The following is a 23,102-nucleotide window of genomic DNA, read 5'->3' on the forward strand; positions in this document are numbered from 1 at the left end:
TCCCATGAGATAAAGCATAGTGTTTAGAAACACTGTTTGGTATAACCCTTAAGGATATTGGCTACGTGTTCTTTTAACCTAACTTGCAACATCCATATAGTTCGGCCTATATATTCCAATACACATGGACACCTGATGAGGTATACCACATGTTTAGTTATACATGTGATAAAGGGTTTGATTTTAAATTTTTGATGAGTAGAGTTGGACTGAAAAAAAGAAGGCAGGTTTAAGAGATTCTGGTCTGTTTAACCTTAGCTCAGCTAATCTCTCAAATGAAGAAAAATGTGTATTAAATCAGGGCCTTAAGTTAGCATGCGCCGCTGCGTCCCCCCTCCCCCCCCTCCCAAGGTCACTTAATACAATTTAAACTATTATAGATCTTCAGCAATATGTTTGCAAAATGAATATTAGGAGATATTTACTTACCAATCCTGTTAGTTCTATTCAGACATATTCCATGGGTATAAAAAAATACCACTAATTCCAACGCTTCACTGTTTAACCCTCCAGGACCAGTGGCCCCCTCTATCTCTGTGTTCAAAGACTTAGTGGCTAAATATTTAGAACAACTGCATATTAAGAAATCTAGAGGCAATCGTTTGTTCAATAAGGGTTTGAAGCTTTTAAACCAATGTAAAGACCTAGTGGTGAGACCCGCAGATAAGGTTGGGGCCGGATAAGACATAGGGCATCAGAAAAAATTACAAACTAAAAAAGGAGAAATCCTTTTTGGTTACTAGTGCCCCTAGAGTTCCTGTGATCTATTTGAAGAAGAACAAGGCACCTCCAAGTGTAATATAGACCATTTATTGGCGCATAGAGAGATCAAAACAACTTACAGAAGTTAAAATCAAAACAGCATGTCTTAGAAGCCAGAGGAGCCTATGTTCGGTATTCCAGTGTCCGGGAGACTGCCTCATGTGTTGGCGTGCACGTAGCGGGGTTGGGCTCGGTAACCACACTGGAACACACGCAGTGGATCGTCAAAAGAGGGTGGGCAGGAACATGTTTTGGAGCATGCGCAGCTCCTTTATCAGACCTCCGCCCGCTGAGGATCCATTGAAATATAAAGACAAATGGGGCCAAAGATAGGATGGGCTGGATAATTACTTCCTGTATGCTCGTCAGAAGACAAGGGGAAGGAAGGACGGGGAAAGGAGCAGGCATACATGTTGGCATTGTATCTGTATCTATCATGATCAATCGTATACGACAATTTAAATAGAGAGAAAAATTCTACAGTTAAAAAATGGAATAGAACTGAGGGATTAAAACCAAAAATAAATAATTAAAGGGGAAAAAAGAAAAAAAAAATATTATGGTCCTAGAATGGCTCTGTATTGGTGTTAAGCATAGACAAGCGAAAAAAAAAAAAAAAATATTAGTTATATATATAACTATGGACCAGATTGACATCTGGGAGGGGGAGGAATTATAATAAAGTGTTTATTTCTAATTCTTTGTTTATCCTTCCTGGCGATAAAATATCAAGAGAGTATATCCAGTAGTTTTCTCTGCAGCAGAGGCGTAAAAACTTTTCTGCCTCAGGGAAAGTAGTGGGGATGGATTCCATAACCCATACTTTTAGACCAGTGGAAGATTTTGCGTGATATTTGGCGAAGTGTCTGGGAACACTATGTTCGTCCTTGCCAGTCTCAATGGACGAGCTGTGTTGTCCAAAACGTTTTCTTCGAGTACGTATTGTGCGGCCTACATAATGGAGGCCACAAGGACAGGACAGACAATATACCACATATTCAGTGGAGCAAGTATAGAATTCTTTTATGGTATAAGTTTTCCCTTTTATAACCAAATCTTTTTGTCCATGACGGACAAAACATAGGGTTTTTTTAAATTGGTACATCCCGATAATGGAAAAGAATTTTAGTGATGGTGATATAGGTTTATTAGATTTTAATTTGCTCGGCACTATTTTCCATTTGATATTAGGAGCTTTCCTATATGACAATCTGGGTGTCATTGTTGAACAATTTTTTAGGTGAGGATCATGTTGTAATATAGGCCAGTGCTTCCGCATGATACGTTCCATATTTTTATATCGATTGTAAAACTGGGTGGTGAAACAGATTGTATTGGCCTCATTTTTAGCTTGAGATTGTGGAGATCAGGGGTAGCATATGTAAACATATGCATCTTCTATTAAGGGAGTTGGATAACCCTTTTCCACATATTTTTGTCTGAGGGATTGGCTTTAGGCTTGATAGTCCGTAAATTTGGTGCAATTATGTCAGAGCCTACAGATATGGCTCTTGGGCATGTTCTTTAACGGACAAAGCTCTCGGCTTTTGTCCCCGCCCACCAGCCCCACGCAACACCTGTAAGGATTTTGTATGCCTAGATCTAGTCAGGTTTAGTCTTGGTATTTTCTGCCTTCTTCTGTCCCCACCCGTCAGCCCGCCCACCACCTGCATTGCTTTAGAATTCTTAGCTCTGTCCAGGTCGAGTCACGGCATTTTCTGCATCTTCTGTCCCAGCCCACCTCCTATCAGACCTGTAGAATATGGCCTAGGGAAGTGCTACAGGTGGTGGGCGGGGCCAGTGAGCGGGGATAAAAGCCAGCAGAAGATGCAGAAAAAAGCAAAAGCACTATGCGACTTCTCGTACCAAAAAATGTGCTGCATTTTCCAATGCGTGGGAGTGCCAATAAGAATAAATGGCAGCCTTGCACATCTGTAAAAGAGCAGGGAATTTTGCCTGCAGGCGGTTGCGGGAATAGGTGCCATTTACACACTGCAATATTTTGATTTGCAGCTGTGGCAGGAATTATACCGCCCCGTCACTTTCAGCATGCACTACCATCTGCTGAAGGCAACCTGTTCAAGTGAATGGGGCCACACTGCAACCTCCTCGGAACTGCGTGCAATGCACACAGCTGCAGTGCAGTATGATGGGGTTTAAAACAGGTGGTGAGGAGGCAACATATTGATCCCACATATACCTACTGTGGGCAGAAGAAAGGACGCCTGCTGAGAACACACCTCAGTCTCAGCGCAGTGCCACTGGAGAGTGAGGGCAGACTGCCTTATGTGACATATCATATGACTGAAGATGGGAAGACAGAGAAGCCGCCTTCACTCCCAGCGGGTGTTACACTAACACCGAGATGTGAATACATATGGGGGGGGCGCAGTTTACCATCTTTGCCCAGGGCGCTGGATGGCCTTGTCCCGGCACTGCCTTTAGAGCTCACACCCCCCTAAAAAAAAAAAAATCAATGAGCCAACACCATGCTTCACAGTGGGGATGGTATTCTTGTCGATGAGCTTTGTTGACCCCTCTCCAAACATAGCGCATATGGTTGTGACCATAAAGCTCTATTTTGGTCTCGTCATTCCAGATTACAGTGTGCCAGAAGCTGTGAGGCATGTCAAGGTGTTGCCGTGCATATTGTAACTGGGCTTTTTTGTGGCATTGGTGCAGTAAAGGCTTCTTTCTGGCAGCTCGACCATGCACCTCATTGTATCGTTGTATTGTGTGCCTTGAAACAAACACAACATCCTTTTCCTGAATTTGTCCTGAGGTTAATTGTACATTTGTCTTTGTATCCCAAACAATTCTAGCAGTTGTGGCTGCAATCTCTTGGCATCAAAAGATCCCTGAATATTAAATATGAATAAGTGATTGAACAGTAATGACTGGCATATACAAGGCTTTGGATATATTTTTATCTTCATAAAGTTCCATTACCTTGTTGTTATGCAGGTCTTTTACAGTTTTTTGCTGCCCATGATTCAGTATCTAGCCTGTTCAGTGCACCCAAGCGAGAGCTAACAAACGCATTGACTATTTATACACAGATACTAATTGCAATTTAAAAAGCCAAAAATGTGGGAAATTAAACTTTTATATCCATTTTAACCTTTGTGTGTCACCTGGCCAGTGTGTATCAAGGCCAAACCTTTAAAAATGAGCCAAAACAACTCTCTGATAATAAATGGCTTCATATGATCCTTATCCTTAAATAAAAAAGACAGTTTGCAGTGTTTACACTTACAGTGTGCAGCAGCCCCCCCAGCCCCCCCCCCCCCTAATACTTACCCGAGCCTCCTCTCGATGCAGCAATGTCCACGAGAGCCTTGCCTTTCAGGAGAACTCGCACTCCTGATTGGCTTACTATCTGCTAAAAGCCAATCAGGAGATGGAGGGGGCAGGGCCGAACCACAGGTCAAAGTGTGAATGGGGACACAGAACCGCGAGTATGGAGCGTGCCTGCTTGGGTGCCCCTATAGCAAGCTGCTTGCTGTGGTGGCACCCAGCAGGAGTGAGGAGTCAGGAGTGCCAGTGTGGGACCTGGGAAGAGAAGGATCCTGGCTGCTCTGTGCAAAATCATTGCACAGAGCAAGTAAGTATAACATTAGAGCTGCACGATTAATCGTTAAAAGATCGCAATCTCGATTCAACCCCCCCACACACAATCTTAATCATCCTGCATTTCCACAATGTATGTACCAAGTGCAGAGCAGTTCCCTGCTCACAGCTGTCAAAAAAAAAAAAAAAAAAAAAAAAAAAAGCAGCCAGCAATGTTTTTCAACAACATTGCTCAGCCTCTGAAAGAGATAAAAAGAAACACTGCATCTTTCTGTTCATTTACAGATCAAAGGGATGAACTTCGGTCTGCAAATAAAGTTAGTTTAAAGCAACCTTGTCTAATTTAAAAAATAAAAAAAAAAAAAGTTTGCGTTTTTTTGGGTTTTTATTAGCTGCTTGCAGACCAGTCGTCGTAGTTTTACTTCAGCAAGTTGGCTCTGTCCAGCAAAATGACGTACCTGTATGTTGCTTAGCGGGACTGCTAGCGGGGGTGTGCGCGCGCATGTCCATTCGCCACAGGGGAAGCTTATCAGCGGGTCCGGTGGCCGCAATTGCTGCCGGCACCCCCGATCACTCCCTGTGGAGACAGAACGGCGGTTTGCCGTTCTAAACACGGCAGACCGCTGTTCTGTCAGTTATGAACACAGGAATCCCGTGTTCTTCCTATTTAGGAACACAGGTCTCTGTGTTCATGCAGCAAGCCCACCACCCCCCCCCCACAGTTAGGAAAGCACCCTCTAGGGGCACATTTAACCCTTTGATCGCCCCTGGTGTTAACCCCTTCTCCGCCAGTGTCAATAGTACTGTAACATTGCATATTTTTAGCACTGATTACTGTAGTAATGTCCCTGGTCCCCCCAAAAAGTGTTAAAAATGTCAGTTAGGTGTCTGATCTGTCCGCCGCAATGTCACAGTCCCGCTGATTGCCGCCATTACTAGTAAAAAATAAATAAATAAAAAAAATTAAATCCCCTAGTTTGTAGACACAATAACTTTTTTTGCGCAAATATACACTTATTGGCATTTTTTTTACCAAAATTATGTAGCAGAATAAAAAATTGGCCTAAAATTAAAGTTTTAAATTTGTATTATTGGGAATGTTATATAGTAGAAAGTAAAAAATTGTTTTTTTTCAGAATTGTCACTCTTTTTGTTTATAGTGCAAAAAAATAAAAAAGCACAGGAGGTGATCAAATACCACCAAAAGAAAGCTCCATTTGTGAGGGAAAAAAAAAAAAGAAAAAAAGAACATCAATTTTATTTGGGTACAGCGTTGCCCGACCGCACAATTGTCAGTTAAAGTAGCGCAGTGACGTATTGCGAAAAATGGCCTTTTCATTAAGGGGTAAACCCTTCCGGCCCAGAAGTGGTTAAATTGTTCCTCAGCTTAACCCCTTAATAACCGTTAATTTACTCTAATCAGCCTCATTAACTCCTTATTTTCCCTCTCCATTGAATTATGCTTTTCCTGCTGTTTATTTACTCCTATTTTATAAACTATTAAACTTTTTTTTTTGCTTTGTTCATTAATATTTAACACCTTTACATGTTTCACAAGAAAGAAAAAAGAAAGAAAGAAAAAAAAGAAAAGAAAAGAAAAAAAAAAGAAAAGAAAAAAAAAAGAAAAGAAAAAAAAAAGAAAAGAAAAAAAAAAGAAAAGAAAAAAAAAAGAAAAGAAAAAAAAAAGAAAAGAAAAAAAAAAGAAAAGAAAAAAAAGAAAAGAAAAAAAAGAAAAGAAAAAAAAGAAAAGAAAGAAAGAAAGAAAGAAAAAAAAGAAAAGAAAAAAAAGAAAAGAAAGAAAGAAAAAAAAGAAAAAAAAGAAAAGAAAGAAAGAAAGAAAGAAAGAAAGAAAGAAAGAAAGAAAGAAAGAAAGAAAGAAAGAAAGAAAGAAAGAGACCCTAATACAGGGATCCCCAAACTAAGGCCCTCCAGCTGTTGTGGAACTTCACATCCCATGAGGCATTGCAAGACTCTGACATTCACAGACATGACTAGGCATGATGAGAATTGTAGTTCCTGAACTACTGGAGAGCCATAGTTTGAAGACCTCTGCCCTAATATAACTTAATGGTAATTTTTTCAATTTCTACATAGCACATCATTTTTCATTAAATTTCTTTAAATTTGATTGAAGCAAAGAGTATTAGGTCTTATTTTAATTCCATCTTGTTTGGCAACCTAAATCTTTAAAATAAAAAAAAGTTCTTCAGAATCGTGATCTTTATTCTAAGCACAAAAATTGTGATTCTCATTGTATGCAGAATCATGTAGCTCTATATAACAGGATACATATACATATATACACACACACACACATATATATATATATATATATATATATATATATATATATATATATATATATATATATATATATATATATATATATATATATATATATATAAATAAATAAAAGAAAAAAACCCACACCACACAAGGCTTTAATATCAATTTATAACACTAGAGCAGGGGTCTCCAAACTATGGCCCTAAAGTTGTTCAGGAACTACAACTCCCATCATGTCTAGTCATGTCAGTGAAAACAGATACAGGAAGGCTAGAATCCCTGACAGGTTTTTATCTTGATCTGTGTTGCCGTTGTATATTCCTACTTCCTGTCTGGTGGCGCTGTTATCAGCAAGACAATGAGAATACACCTTTCCAACAGTGCCCTGGATAGGAGTGAAAATGTAACACGAGTTCCAACCATTGTCCATTCTATCCAAAACGTGTATAAGAAAAAAAAAAAAAAAAAAAAAAAAAAAAAAAAAAAAGGGAGATGGTTTTGAGATCGCAAACATTTTACCAAATCAATAAAAGAATGGGATTTACAAACCTGAGACTGAAGATAGATAAGCAATATAATACATGCACGCACTTTACAACTGGGGTTGTAAAGTAACTGACCATTGCGACACATCACAAACACAAGCAACCGCAGAAGGCTCCAATGAGTAATCGCACTATACTACTCATGGCAAAATAACTGTACTGCTGCAAATATTTTTCAACTGAATGAAATGTTTATTGTATCAAATTGCTCCAAGCCTCTAAACTACCTTATGAGCTGTACAGGAGTTGGACCCTCCAAATGCCCATTTCTGTACTGAAGGCAGATACATTAATTATTTTATAATAAGACATTACCAATTAAGCCTTGTCAAAAACTACACCTATTGTCACTGCAAAATATTAGTGTGTGTTTTTTTAGCAAGTTACCTATAAAGCTGATGTATGACTAAAATTAACAAAACCCCCAAAAATGAATGCAGAAAACACAGCCCACACACACAAAAACAACAGTTTGTACTTACGTTTCAGTTTTATGTAGGTTTGGTTGAATAATATTTTTCGGAATAAAAGAGGCTTTGAATCACCCTAGGAGATAAAAAAAAAAAAAGATAGGGTTTTAAAAAGTCCATACATATTAAGTCATACAAAGTTTTTTGGAAGCAGAGGTATTTTATCACTTATATTTGTCCTTGGTGTTACAGCCACCCACATCACATACAGTTAAGTCGGCTAGATCTAGTTTGGATTTCCCACAACATTTTCTCAGTGGACTTTCAAAACAGAGTGACTGCATCAAGATGTAGAGCACCTTTACCAGTAACGTCTCACATTTCAGTTAAGTATGTAAAGATATAAGATGATTTCAGGGCCCATTCACACGTTTTTGCATTTTGCAATAGAAATGCATGTGCGCCATTTTTGACGATGCTGCGCACCACAACGCACAGCATGCCCATTGTAGAGTACTGTAGCACACATGCACTATGATCTACTTCATTAGTGTTTGGAGTGTCAATTTTATTATACTTACCTGCTCTGCGCAGTGGTTTTGCACAGGGCAGCCCAGATCCTCCTCTTCTCGGGTTCTGCACCGGAGCTCCTGGCCCCTCCCTCCTGCTGAGTGCCCCCGAAGCAAGCAGCTTGCTATGGGGGGACCCGAGCTGAGCAGCTGCTTGGTGTGTCCTTTCAGACATGGAGCCCTGGCTCAGCCTCGCCCCCCTCTCTCTCTCTCCGCTTTGGCTCATTGACTGACATCAGCAGGAGCCAATGCCGCCCACTGCTGTCTCAGCCAAAGAGAAGGCTCTCATGCAACATGGCTGAATCAAGATGGGACTCACTCGGGTACGTATTAGGAGGGCTACTGCACACAAAATGATTTTTATCCTAATGCATAGAACCTTCTGCCTTTAAACTTCCACCCTAAAGGGGAGTTCTGCTTTAAGCATTCCCCCCTCCTATGCCACATTTGGCGAGCAATTTTTTTTTTTTGGGGGGGGGGGGGGGTTGGGTAGCGGGTACCTAGTTTTGACAGGTACTCGCTCCCGCTTCTGCTCGGGCTGCTTAGACAATCTGAGTGGAAGTTCTCCTCTCCCCCTCCCTCCAATGCTATCGAGTCCCAGTTATGGATGTGGTTTTGTTCAACTTCTGAAGTCTTTGCAAGTAGGCTCCTTCCTCGGTGATGATATCTGGCAGGGCTGGCATTACTCATACAAAAGAATATTTGTATGCAATGGAATTTGCCGACATAATTGCAGTGTCTGCCTTTTTTCCTATTGGCCGCTATATTTCTATTTGCCTGGATTACTACATATGCTACCAAGCTTTGACAGCTCTTTCTACTACTTTAACACTATGCTATTCTAGCTTGATTACTACATCTTTACATGGCTGGACTAAAACCTTTGCTACAATGTCTTTCTGCCATCTAAATGCTGTGCTGTTTTAACTTACATGCCAAGTTACTTTGTGCCTTCACTCTTTATTTATAGTGAATAACAATGGTGCAATTATTTGGAGTGCCTTTTATTGTGGATGTCCTTGTCAGATGGACTTTTTGCATTATCTTTTCTTGCATAGCTTACCAAGTTTAGTCACGTTTTTTCCAAAGAAACAAAAAAAAAAAAAAAAAAAAAACCTGTATTTCAACAGTTTACATTCATTTTTACACCCACTAGCTGGAGTCCTTAACCGGAGCCATTTTTTAAATGTTTTGGTTTGCATGATTAAAAAAATACCGTATTTTCCAGCGTATAAGACGACCCCCCTAATTTTCAAGTTAAAACATAGATTTTGGGCTATACTCGCCGTATAAGACTACCCCCCCTTCCGAAGCAAGGCAACACCATTGAAAAACATCAGATTTCTCATAAATCTCCAAGGTACCCTAGTACTGTAATATGTAATCTCTCATAATATCTCCAAGGGACCCTAAGTATTACCAGTAGATGTAATCTCAAGACGCTGCTGTGCGGGAATCCTGTACCGGAATACCGTATGTACCGTAGCTTCGGCTACATACAGTATACCGCGCTAAGCCAATCACAGTGAGCAATGTATTCTATTATTGAATGCAAAGCCTGTTCGGATTGGCGGAGTCTTGGCAGTTACTCCGCCAATCCGAGCAGGCTTTGCATTCAATAATAGAATACATTGCTCTCCCTGATTGGCTCAGCGCGGTACACTGTATGTAGCCGAAGCTACAGTACATACGGTATACCAGTACAGGATTTTCACACAGCCAGCGTCTTGAGAGATTAAATCTACCAGTAATACTTATACTTAGGTTACCTTGGAGATATTATACTTGGCATTTAAGACGACCCCCCATTTTTGGGGGATTTTTTTGAGGTTCAAAAGTAGTCTTATACGCAAGAAAATGCAGTAGTTTAGGCCTAAAGATTACTTAACCCCCCCCCCCCCCAAAACATTACATATTTTTGAATGACGACACCCTTCAGAATAAATTTGTGTTAGTTCGTTTTTTGTCACATGATATTAGCATGATTTATAAAATGCAAAATTTCAGTTAAAAAAAAAAATAAAATAAAAAATACACTAAAAGTTAATTTTTAGGGCACCCAAATAATAATATACCATTTTCTTTGATAAAATATAAAAGATAAAGCTACACAGAGTAAATGGATATGCAACATGTCAAGCAAATTGAGTGCATCCATGAAACAGTGAAAAACATCAGTACCCTATATATGCTTTAAAAGCCCATATAGGTCATCAGTTTAGCGTTACCCATGAGCTTTGGTGCCAAAATGACTGATGTCACTCTGGCGTGCGCGGTGATATGCAACGTGTAGCACAATTGCAATTATGACCTGCCCTTTGTTTACTTCCTTGACAACTCCTTCTCCAGCGCTATAATAGAAAGAAAAAAATAAATGACGATCCCTAGTGCAATGCTTTCCAGGAACAAAAAACAATGAAATAAATAATTGCACATTTCTTCACCTGCAAAAAAAATGTGCATTTACAATTTTTTTCTAAAAAGTGACCTTACCTTTTGGAGCAGTTTGTTTACATTGCTAGAAACCCACCTGGGTCTTAAAGCCCCAATGACTCCTAAAGTTGGTCTTTAGGGCATTCTAAATTATTTTGTGCATCTTAGTTATACTTGCACTTGCATGCATGCACCTACATGATGTCATATTGGGCCACAGCGGCTGTGTCCATGCAACCACGTGTCCCATTATCTACGAGACTGCCGGCTGCCAGCACAGGGATGCAGGCAACACTGGCGTATCCCCGTGGTGCCAAAACAAGGACCTGCACTGTGCACGCAAGTATTCGCCATGTGAATGAAGCCTTGAAGCCATCATTTTAGCTCCTTGTTTTTGGGTTTTGTGCTGAAGTCAGGACATGTAAGTAGCTTCTGTTATGAGACAAAGACAAAGCTTTATCTGAAAGCAGATGGAAAATTGAACTCCGAACAGACCATGTGATAAGATAAAAATGATGGTGCTAGATAAATCCTATGAGTCAATGTGCTTCCGGTGCTCATTACTGGTCTTATCACTAGGAAAACCAATACGGAAGGTGCGGGGGGGGGGGGGGAAGAAAAAGGGAAACTAGCACAGGCACAAGAATTTATTGGATTTTTTTTTTAATATTTAATCATGCTTTAAATCCAGCTATGGCAAAGGTGTGTAACACCAACAACGGCAGCAAAGTTATAGATCTTTGGTAGGTAAAACAATACCCATGTCAACTCTGTACTTGTCTGTGTGCACTGACCCAAACAGTTATGAGGATGAGGAAGTCTCTGATTTACTTGTTTCACATCAGTGAATCAAAAGTATTATTTAAATTAAAGTGGAAATCAAAATAAAATAAATGTCCCTTACCCCAGATCATACATACAGGGTTCATACACATTTTCACCAATAAAATTCCATGACTTTTCCATGACTTCACATAAATATTCATGACCTAATGTTTCATGAAATTTCTATGTATGCATGTTAAATAAGAAGAAAATCCATGTCACACCCAGCATATTTTTACTAAAATAAATGACAATCTTTCTAGTGTACAGTACCTCTGCAGTTAGGGTTTAGTTTCTGGATACAGCGTGACTCAAAATGGTCCCTTGTTTTACAGTGGATGAGATGGAAGCACCGCTGCCGCAGCTGGGAGCCGGTGTCACTTCAGGTGCATGGGTGAAAAAGCCAGCTATCGGATTGGAAGCTGTCGAGCACGCAGCTGCAGACTGGTGCTTTGAACCTTTAGCGTGGCTAGACAGCGCTGCCTCTCCCATGTTCGAAATGTCAAACGTTTTACGACACACACTGTACATTTAGCGGGCATGATACAGGAGGTGGTCAGAGGCTGCGGACATGATACAGGAGGTGGTCAGAGACTGCGGACATGATACAGGAGGTGGTCAGAGACTGCAGACATGATACAGGAGGTAGTCAGAGGAGTCAGAGGCTGCAGACATGATACAGGAGGTAGTCAGAGGAGTCAGAGGCTGCGGACATGATACAGGAGGTAGTCAGAGGCTGCGGACATGATACAGGAGGTAGTCAGAGGCTGCGGACATGATACAGGAGGTAGTCAGAGGCTGCGGACATGATACAGGAGGTAGTCAGAGGCTGCGGACATGATACAGGAGGTAGTCAGAGGCTGCGGACATGATACAGGAGGTAGTCAGAGGCTGCGGACATGATACAGGAGGTAGTCAGAGGCTGCGGACATGATAGAAGATAGAAGAGCAGCAGAGAGCACTGGAGGAGCTGAAGGGCACGGGGGGGGGGGCTGGAGAGAATTAAGGGGGGGTTTGGAAAGCATTGCAGGGGGGCTGGAAGGAGCGGGGGGGGAGCATGGAAAACCAGGGGAATGAAGAGCACAGGGGGAGAGGGGGGGGGCTGGAGAGCACTGTCTGGGGGGAACTGGAAATCACTGAGGGGGGAGCCAGGGAGCTGGAGAGCCAGAAAGCATGGGGGGGGACTTAAGAACAATAACATAATGCTGGATTTACTATGGGTCATATTTGTAAAGTAGTGGGGGGGGGGGGGGGGGGAGTCACACACAACTGCAACATATTCAAAACAAAACAGAAGTCTGCTGTGAGAAGGACATCACAATGCAGTTAGAGCCGGTTCACACTTCTGCGTGTGCCGGGTTCGCATGTCATGTCGGAGCGCACTGCTCCGACATGACATGCGATCAGCTGTGCGGTGCGAGTTTAGCCATACAGTTTGTATGGCTAAATTCGCATCGCACCCGCAGCAAAGACGCACAGGAGGCATTTTTGCTGCCGCATCAGTATCGGATCGCACAGCGGTTCACACTTGTGCGATCCGATCCTGTGCGAACTGCACGATCGCACTGCGATATGCGATCAAACTGGGGGTGTCGTTAAGATTACATTGACACCCCCAGCGGATCGCATATGGCAGTGTGAACTGCCGGGGGTGCGTGTGCGATGCGGGAACAGGCTGCGAATTCGCAGCCTTCCCGCATCGCAATAGTGTGAACCGAGCCTTAATGGGGAAGGGGGGGGGGCTCTTTTTTTTTTTTTTTCGTTAATTTATAGCGCACCAGAAAGCTGTCATTCGGCCCCACCACTAAAGTAAACAAAGGGATGGGGTGACATCACCAAGCGATTCCCCCCCCCCCCCCCCCTTTGTTTACCTCAGTTTTGACAGCTCTCCCTCCGTCACTATGAAAAAAAAAAAAAAAAAGACCACAATGACAATGAATGCCAAAAAGAGAGGGAGCCTGTCTGTACACACTGCTCCCTCACTGTATACACTGCTCCTCTCCTCCCTCTCTCCATGCACCCTGCAGTAGACGCAGTGCCCCCACCAACCCGTAGCCGCATTCAGCATTAAGTATGCCTTTTTTTTTTTTTCCTTCTTTTGTTTACTTTCTGCTGTCAGTGGGAATCCCCACTGACAGCAGAGATGAGTCACTGGTTTGGTTATTAGGACACCAGTGGGTGCCGACTCCCAACAACTAATGCAAAAACAGACCATTTGTCAGTTTACATCCATGTATAATCGATTATGGGTTTTTTTTTTGTTTTGTTTTTTTTTTTTTAAACGGAACAAAAATAGCACTTTGATCCGTTCAAAAAATAAAAAAAACGCATGTGGACAGATGCGGATGTAAACAAATGATCGTCCCTTTAAATCCTTTTGCCCATAGGAATGCATTGCTGTCCATTTTTCATGCGTCAATAGGCGAAAGAAAAATGGACATACAAACTAGGGATGCACCGATCCGATATTAGGATCGAATATCGGCGCCGATACTGCCAAAATAGCTGAATCGGGGGATCGGTAAATTTAACCGATTCACAGGCCGATCCGGTTTTGCTGAGTCCCGGCTCAGCCGTCCCTCACTTGCACAGGTCCGGCTCACAGGCGGAGGAGTGATATCAGGTGCACTCCGCCTGTGAATGGAGGAGCCATATACATGAAGCAGTGGCTTTGCTCTGTACTGCAGCCGCATGCATATGGTGTATGTGTGTAGTTCCGGATCGGTTTCGGTATCGGCAGATTCACAATGCCAGGTATCGGGACTAGAAAAGTCGGATCGGTGCACCCCTTATACAGACCGCCCATGTGAAAGGAGCCTGAAGTGATACTTAATGTAATTAAAGTTCACTTTTCAAGAAATAAAAAAAAAAGTCCACATATTTTGGCAGGGAAAAAAAATGCATTTATTATATTTTCTTTCAGGAACCTAAAAAGCATTACACCCGTGATCAGTGGTGCAATGTCTGGCTTCTGCAGATAAGCCCTGCAGCTTTCTGTGCATACCTCTGATACGGGCTGACTGTTTACAAGATGCAGGGATTGTGAACGAACTACGAGAGTGCTCACCAGCACCCTCGCAGTTCATTCAGCCGCACTGGACAATGGTAATTGTAGTTCACTCATTCACAGGAAACTGAATGAATGAAGAGACTGCGTGGGCAGAGCCCCGCACAGCCATGCGTTTTTTAAACTGAGACAGCAGGTGCAGGGAGAAGATCTCCTGCCCCCGAGGGGAGATCAGGGGAACTGGCAGCAAAAGCTAAAACAGGTTACACATTCCACTCTAAATATGGGTGAAACATGTTCCCAAAGGTGAACGTAGCCTTTAAAAGGCAAACCTTTTCTTTAGATAGAGTGGTGAAGGATAGAATTACTGTCAGGTTTTATTTCTGGCTGCTTCCCATTAGGAAGATTCACTCTCCAATTGTCGTGACCACCAATATCACCAGCAATTAAATGAAAGTGGAGGAAAATCTTCTAAGTGGGATGTGTGTTCTTGTGACATCTGTTTAAAGCCTCTTTCACTCTATGATGTGTGATGCAGGATGTCGCATTTATGCATGCTTTGTGCACGTTATTAACAATAAATGGCACCCCAAGTGCGAAAAAAGTTTCTGTGCATCCTAGTGCAGGCAGTCCCATAAATGTCAACTGGGACAAAGTGGCTGCATGGTTACAAGTGGAAATGAGGCCCAAAGCAGGTTTGGCTGCGTTGTCACCCCCTATTAACGTCTGAGCATTTTACTTTGTGATTACTAAAGTACAACGATGCTCATGATGATGAATCTCATTCATTTCAATAGCCCCAGTTCACACCTGAGCATTGTGTCGTTCGTTGCCTGAAGCCAAAAAAGTACACAAGCTTTTGGATCACTCTTCAGAAGTATTTTACAGTTGGTGAGGAAGCAGTGAATAGGGCTCACCGCCTATTTGAACCCTAAAAATGCCAACCCACTGCGCCACAACCACGTGGTTGCAGAGTGGCCCTAATCCCTTTAATAGTCATGTTCTGCAGAAAATGTGACATGCAGTTTGGCTCTTGCCGTGGCCACAAAGCGAAGCATTGCATCCAAGGTACGTGTACAGGCCTGAATGGCTGCATTCCATTGTTTAGGCAATCAGGAAAGGGGGGGAGGGGGTGATTCAGAGGACACTGCTCTGACAATCACATGCGATGTGATGTGAATTTAGTCATACAGATTGTATGGCTGAATTCACATTGAATTCGGACACAACACGCACACTACCCTATTTTTGGTCCGCACCATAATCGGATCGCATGGTGGTTCACACCAATGCAATCCGATTCATGTCCGAACTGCAATATGCAAACTGATCTGGGGGTGTTTTTAACTTTTTATTGACACCCCCCTTTCCCCAGAGATTCGCATATGGCCGTGTGAGCTGCCTGCGATTTGAATGCAATGCGGGAAGCAGTGGATTTGCAGGGTTCCCGCATCGCATATATGTGGACCGACACTAAGCCCCGGTTCACATTTGTGCGACTGCAGAGATCGCATGTAATTCGGAGCGCACTGCTCCTAAATTACATGTGCGGTGCGAATTCAGCCATACATTTTGTATGGCTGAATTCGCACCGCATCCGCACTAAACTCGCACATGAGGCTTTTTTTTATTCGCAGCAGAATCGGATCGCATAGTGGTTCACACTAGTGCGATCCGAATCTGTGTGAACTTGCAGATCGCACTGCGATATGCGATCGCAACTGGGGGTGTCGTTAACTTTTAATTGACACCACCTGCGTATCACATATGGCAGTGTGAACTGCCAGAGGTGTGGATGCGATGCGGGAACACGCTGTATACTCGCAGCATTCCTGAATCGCACAAATGTGAACTGGCACTTAAACAAAAAAAAAAAAGTGTTGCCTTTGTTCATACCTTTTTAATCAAAATAATAAGGCCTAACGAGAAAGGTAAAACATTTCTTTTAGGTTTTGGTTAGAGTGGAGAAGGATTCGAACACCAGTCAGGTTTATATTGCTGTCTGTGCCCATTAGGGATATTGATTCTCCCCATTTGTCCTGTTTACTGTTATCACAAAATAAAGTATAAGAAAATCCCACATTTTCAGTTGTCTCTAGAACTGTAATAGTGGGAAAATCTTCCAATGTGGATACTACTAGTTTTGGTGACACGCAGGGATTCTTTTCTTTGGAGGGATTATCTTTTACTTCCTGTTTTAGCTTTGGGACAGGAAGTAAAGGCAAATCTTCCCTATGGGACACAGATGCAAAAATAAAAAAACCTGCCAAGGGGTATAACTCTCCCTTACGCCATCCAAAAAAAAAAAAAATAGGAAAAAGTTGTGCCTACAGTTCTACTTTAGGAAAATATGTTACCACCAAATTGTATAAAATGATCCTTTCTCTATGTTTGTCTAGGGTCCCATTAACAGCTTCCTGCCTGCCTGCAATGTACTGTGGACGGGCGGTCGCTGTAGGCTAAGTAACCTACAGGATGTCCTTGCCTACTCCTGAGTTCAGGGTGTCCACATGTGTGCTCCCCGCTGTGATTGTGCAAAGCGGGAGACTGTCATCAAGTCCCGGCCAATGATTCACAGCTGGGACCTGCTGATCACCACAGCCCAGAGCTCTGTGTTGGTAAACAACACAGAGCTCTGTACAGAGGGAGCAAGCTAGTCAGTTTCTGAGAAACAGAGATCATTAGTAAGACTGGTTTCACCCAGGTGGTCCGATCAGATATGCCTGTCAGTTTTTCAGGAAGACCTGATTGGACTCAGCCATTGTTCTCTATTGAGCAGCAGATGTTTGCGGACATGTGTCCAATCCGATCCTGTCCACCAAAAAACAGCAGACCGGTAGGGGATCCCTTCCCCATCCATATGGTGGATTGGATGATAGTCAGTCGATTTCCATTTGACCGCCTACATTTCCATTTGACCCCCCCACAACAGCAGGGCTTTGTCTGTATCAACTCAGCGGTGAGCAGCAGACATGGACCTGTCATCCACCTGCTCAGTGGGGATCAGCAGACCGATCCGCTGCTTAGCATGCAGATATGCATTATGGAGTTCGCCCCACGTAAAAGGGGCCTAAAAAGCAGCATACTTTACACAGGTTACACATAGTTAGGCACACTTTTAACCCCTTGAACACCCTAGATGTTAACCACTTCCCAGCCAGCGTCGTTAGTTCAGTGACCAGGGTTGGCAACTGTCAGTACATTTACTGACAGTTTGTAAAAATCACTGACTTTTACAACGGTCTGTAAATATCAGGGGATAATTTGTCATGGTGTGTTAACTTTTGTATGTGTAAACCATACAAATACCTTTTATGTATTGTCAGTGTTTAATTATCAATATAGGAGTCCTGTCATTTTTCAAGTTGTCAGTTAAAAAAAAAAAGAAAAGAATAAGTGCTACGCCAGGAAATTCAGCATGTTTGTCAGTAAAAAAGCAGTGGGAGGTTGGCAACCCCGACAGTGTATAGTACTACCACTGATCACTGTAATAATGGCACTGGTGATGTCAGTTGCAATATATACAGTGGGGATCGAAAGTTTGGGCACCCCAGGTAAAAATTTGTATTAATATGCATAAAGAAGCCAAGGAAAGATGGAAAAATCTCCAAAAGGCATCAAATTACAGATTAGACATTCTTAAAATATGTCAACAAAAAGTTAGATTTTATTTCCATCATTGACACTTTCAAAATTACAGAAAACAAATAAATGGCGTCTGCAAACGTTTGGGCACCCTGCAGAGTTAATATCTTGTACTGCCCCCTTTGGCAAGTATCACAGCTTGTAAACGCTTTTGTAGCCAGCCAAGAGCCTTTCAATTCTTGTTTGAGGTATCTTTGCCCATTCAGCAAAAAATGACCTGGTCATGAAGGGGGTAAAATCTTCCAAAGCTGAAGTGGTTAAGGGCTGGTTCACAGTAGAACGCAGGAAAGGCATGTTTATGGCACCATACGAGCATGCTGTCCTTGTTAGACACGCGCGGGTGCCAATAATTGTTAATGTCACCACAAACACTTTCATTTCCAGCCACCAAATCGCAGTACCCTTTGCTCTTAAGCATCGCGATCTAAGAAAAAAAAGTAGTGCTTTTGCTACTTTCTGCACAGAACACTACATTTGGCAACCCACTGACAAAACCAGAAAGTGTACAGATGGCAGGGGAACAATCTAGTTTTAACCTAAACTAATGCGAACAAGTTTTCTAAAAACGAACACACGATCATGAGAGCAACGATATTGCCATCATGTAATGACCGAGTTTCAAACGATAAATGGTTTAATTGACATAAATTAATCAGTTTGTTCATTTTTTGTTTTTGCTTCTGGGTCACATATATGCAGTACCAATAGTTAGATGTTTAGCCACTTGCCTACTGGGCACTTTCACCCCCTTTCCGCCCGGGCCAATTTTTAGCTTTAAGCTCTGTCGCACTTTGAATAACAATTGCGTGGTCATGCAACGTTATACCCAAATTAGTCATTGCCGAAGTGGCACTGATGGTCATTGCGGAAGAGGCACTGATGGCCATTGCGGAAGTGGCACTGATGGCCATTGCGGAAGAGGCACTGATGGCCATTGCGGAAGAGGCACTGATGGCCATTGCGGAAGAGGCACTGATGGCCATTGCGGAAGAGGCACTGATGGCCATTGCGGAAGAGGCACTGATGGCCATTGCGGAAGAGGCACTGATGGCCATTGCGGAAGAGGCACTGATGGCCATTGCGGAAGAGGCACTGATGGCTATCTTCTATCACAGGAAAGGTTTTCATCTTGATTGCCACTGCGGAAGAGGCGCTGATGTGGCTGCACTAATATTCAGTGCCCTGATTATCAGTGTGTATGTCTTCTATCATGGGAAAGGTTTTCATCTTGATTGCCACTGCAGAAGTAGCGCTGATGGCCACTGCGGAAGTGGCACTGATGGCCACTGTGGAAGTGGCACTGATGGCCATCTTCTATCACAGGAAAGGTTTTCATCTTGATGGCCACTGCGGAAGAGGTGCTGATGAGGCTGCACTAATGATCAGTGCCTTGATTATCAGTGTGTATGTCTTCTATCACAGGAAAGGTTTTCATCTTGATTGCCACTGCGGAAGTGGCGCTGATGGCCACTGCACTAATGATCAGTGCACTGATTATCAGTGTGTAGGTCTTCTGTCACAGAAAAGCCAGTTTTCACTTGATGGCCACTGCGGAAGAGGCGCTGACATGGCTGCACTAATGATCAGTGCCCCGATTATCAGTGCGTTTGTCTTCTGTCACAGGAAAGCCGGTTTTCATCTTCTCTTTCCTCACACAGTGACAGCGCTGAGGAGAGGAAATGCCAAAAACCGACATTTGTTTACATGCGATGAGCTGGGATTGAACACAGCTGATCACATGGTAAGGTAAAGAGCCAATGTCATTGACTCTTTACCCCGATCTGTGCTGCGCTATGTCCGAGGGACACGACTCACCACCGATCACACACTGCGTGCCCCCCGGGTGGTCATCATATGACGTCCATCTGGAAAGAGTCCCGTCTGACTATCGATCTGCTATAGGCCGGGCAGGAGCTGGTTATTGGGCGAGAGAAACATGAACTTTACAATTTATCATCCATTTGGCAGAAATTTATCAAACTTTTCCTTCGACTTTTTGGCTCAAAAACCATCACAACCCATTTTTGCTCTTTACCTGGACGAAAAATGACTGAACTGTCCAAATGACAGATTTTCCAAAGATTTTCGTCTCACGTATGGGCGCCATTACAACGAACAGTTCTCAAATCATTCTCAGATTGGCCCTCCTATGTTTACAGTATAATGTCAATGTAGAATATTCTGGAAACGGTGCTCCCCATATAATGGTCGTATTATTCTCATGTCTGTCGCAGGTATTTGTACAGGTTAGTGTGTGTTCAGTCCTTGTCCCTCCTCGGAGGACATTTCCTCAGAACACCTCCGGTCCCACAACTGACACAACTCCGGTGACAGCGCTGTGACCACAGGAGCGCGCACACATACATTCACAGAAAGCCTGCGCGTCCACGTACAGCGCGCCCCCGGCACCCCGTGCCTTTGTAAACCCCCGCGCACACACTGTCCCAGACCTACCTTAGAGTAGGGCACAGTCCAGGTCCCCGGTTCCGGCACCGCCTCCACCCATGGCGGGACAGCGAGGCCCAGGCACAGCAGGAGGAGGCTGGGGGACAGCAGACGCCTGATAGGAGCAGAAACCATATTGCAACCACTAAACACTCCGTACGGCGGTCTTCTTCCTTCTTCTGTACGGACAACCCGGAGCCTGCTCACCTGGCCGGCTGTGACATCACCGCTTCACCTGGAGGAGGCGCTCTGCTACAACGCCCCTTTAACATGACCACAGACGAGCCAATTCTGCTTATGGGGTTTACATTACAGTGGAACACTAGAAGAGCAGTCTTTGCATAAAGTGTGTACTATTTTCAGGGCAGAGGTCGCCATTTTCTTGAAGACTCATTTGTGTTGAATCCTATGGGTGTGTCCTCACAAACATGGCGCCTGAACGTTCTAAAAGAAAGTTCTCTCTCTTGTTTCTAGTACGGAAGGGAAACGTCATCTCTCGACATGAGGTCTGTGTAGGAATGCGGCGTGGTGACAGTTGTAATGACAGGGAAATGTGGGAGTAGAGAGCTGACTTGTTAGCTCAGGAACTGGAACGTGTATGTGGCCTTGCCATCTGCGTCCCATTGAGGAGATTTCCCCTCAATTCCTATCTAAAGCAAAGCAGGAAGTATGAGGAAATCCCTTTAAACAACTTCAGTACAGGGCACTTTCACCCCCTTGCCCAAGCCAATTTTCAGTGCTGTCACACTTTGAATGACAATTGCATGGTCCTGCGAAGCTGTACCTAAATAAAATTATCATTTTTTTTAGATCTTTTGGTGGTATGTAATCACCACTGGGTTTTTTATTTTTTGCTTAAAAAAAATGGAGAAAAACAAAGTATTGAAAAAAAAAAAAGATTCTTTGTTTCTATTAGGCTAAGTTCACATGTAGGCGTTTTGGGGAGTTTTTCTGCTCTAGGATAAGCTCAAAAAACGCCCAACAAGACAAATCCTATTCATTGCAATGGCCCCTGTTTATATCTGAGCGTTTTGACGTTTTAAGCAAAACGCCCAATGCTCAAAAAAGTACATGAACTTCTTTTTGGGCAGATTACAGGCGTTTTTATTTTTTTTCCATTGGTTACTAGTCAACCTAAAAACGCCTGAAAAAACACCTGTAAATAGCAACGCCAAGATGTGAACGTAGCTTCAGAAAATTTTGTAAATAAGTAATCTTTCTGCTGCACTGATCAAACGGCACTGATGAGGAGGCACTAAAATGCAGCACCGATGATCACTGATAGGTGTAGGGCTGCAACTAACAATTATTTTCATAATCTATTAGTTGTCCAATTATTGTTCGATTAATCGGATAAAATAAAAACTCAAAAGTGTGGCATATAATTTAGTTATTAAGTAAAGTTCCTAGATCTATTTTTAGATCCTGGTACAAACTGTTCAAACTTTTTTTAGATCCTGGTCTAAACTGTTCAATCTATTTTTAGATCCTAGATCTATTTTTAGATCCTGGTCCAAACTGTTCGATCTATTTTTAGATCCTGGTCCAAACTGTTCGATCTATTTTTAGATCCTGGCCTAAACTGTTCGATCTATTTTTAGATCCTGGCCTAAACTGTTCGATCTATTTTTAGATCCTGGCCTAAACTGTTCGATCCATTTTTAGATCCTGGTTCAACGTGTTCGATATATTTTTAGATCCTGGTCCAAACTGTTCGATCTATTTTTAGATCTTGGTCCAAACTGTTCGATCTATTTTTAGATCCTGGTCTAAACTGTTCGATCTATTTTTAGATCCTGGTCTAAAATGTTCGATCTATTTTTAGATCCTGGTCTAAAATGTTCGATCTATTTTTAGATCCTGGTCTAAACTGTTAGATCTATTTTTAGATCCTTTGTGGCCCATAGGGTCCTCCTATGCTACAACATGGTCCAGTTCTTGTACATGATCAGTTGCCTCGTTTTTATCTAGTCTGTATTTTTTGTTTTTTTGTCTTTTCATGTATATATTTGTATCAATAAAAATTTAAATTGTATTTTAATACTGAGTGGTTTTGCCCATTATAGTCCCATTAGGGGGTTTCTTGTCCACGTTTTATTTTTAGATCCTGGTCCAAACTGTTCAATCTATTTTTAGATCCTGGTCTAAACTGTTCAATCTATTTTAACCACTTCCATACCGTGTCATTGAAAAATGACGGAGGCAGGAAGTGCTCCTCGATCCGGGCCGACATCATATGACGGCGGCCCGCTCTCGCCGCTACTGCGCTCTTCCGGGGGCGCAGCGATCAGGGATGAGGCTCGTCCCTCGGACTGAGCCCATCCCTGATCAAGGTAAACAGCCAATGAAATTGGCTTTTTACCACATGACCGGCTGTCAATCACAGCCGGTCACAGAATGTCAACAGAGAACACGGTAACTAGCTGTCACCGTGTTCTCCTCCTCACACACTGATCCTGTGCGAGGAGGAGATTGTGGTAACAGCTAGTTACCGATTACAGTGCACCCCAAAACACACTGATTGCCCCCCCCCCAATTAAGAGGACCTGTCACTAGCCCATCAAAGTACCTGTCACCAGCCCATCAGAGTACCCGAGTACCTCTC

At 42.8% G+C, this 23,102-nt stretch overlaps 1 protein-coding gene across 1 annotated transcript in view; it reads right to left on the bottom strand.

Moving 5' to 3' along the window:
* Window positions 1-20,800, bottom strand: part of TMEM87B (transmembrane protein 87B) — a 206,756-nt gene extending 185,956 nt beyond the window's left edge. The window contains exons 1-2 of the mRNA XM_082250961.1: window positions 20,507-20,800; window positions 7,646-7,709 (exon numbers count right to left, since the gene is read on the bottom strand). Coding sequence (XP_082107087.1) covers window positions 7,646-7,709; window positions 20,507-20,632 — 190 coding nt within the window. The 5' untranslated portion in view covers window positions 20,633-20,800. The remainder of the gene's footprint in view (window positions 1-7,645; window positions 7,710-20,506) is intronic.
* Between the last annotated feature and the right edge of the window lie 2,302 nt (window positions 20,801-23,102).

The sequence above is a fragment of the Pelophylax lessonae genome, assembly GCF_965119305.1.
Source record: "Pelophylax lessonae genome assembly, chromosome: 3".
NCBI lineage: Eukaryota > Metazoa > Chordata > Amphibia > Anura > Ranidae > Pelophylax > Pelophylax lessonae.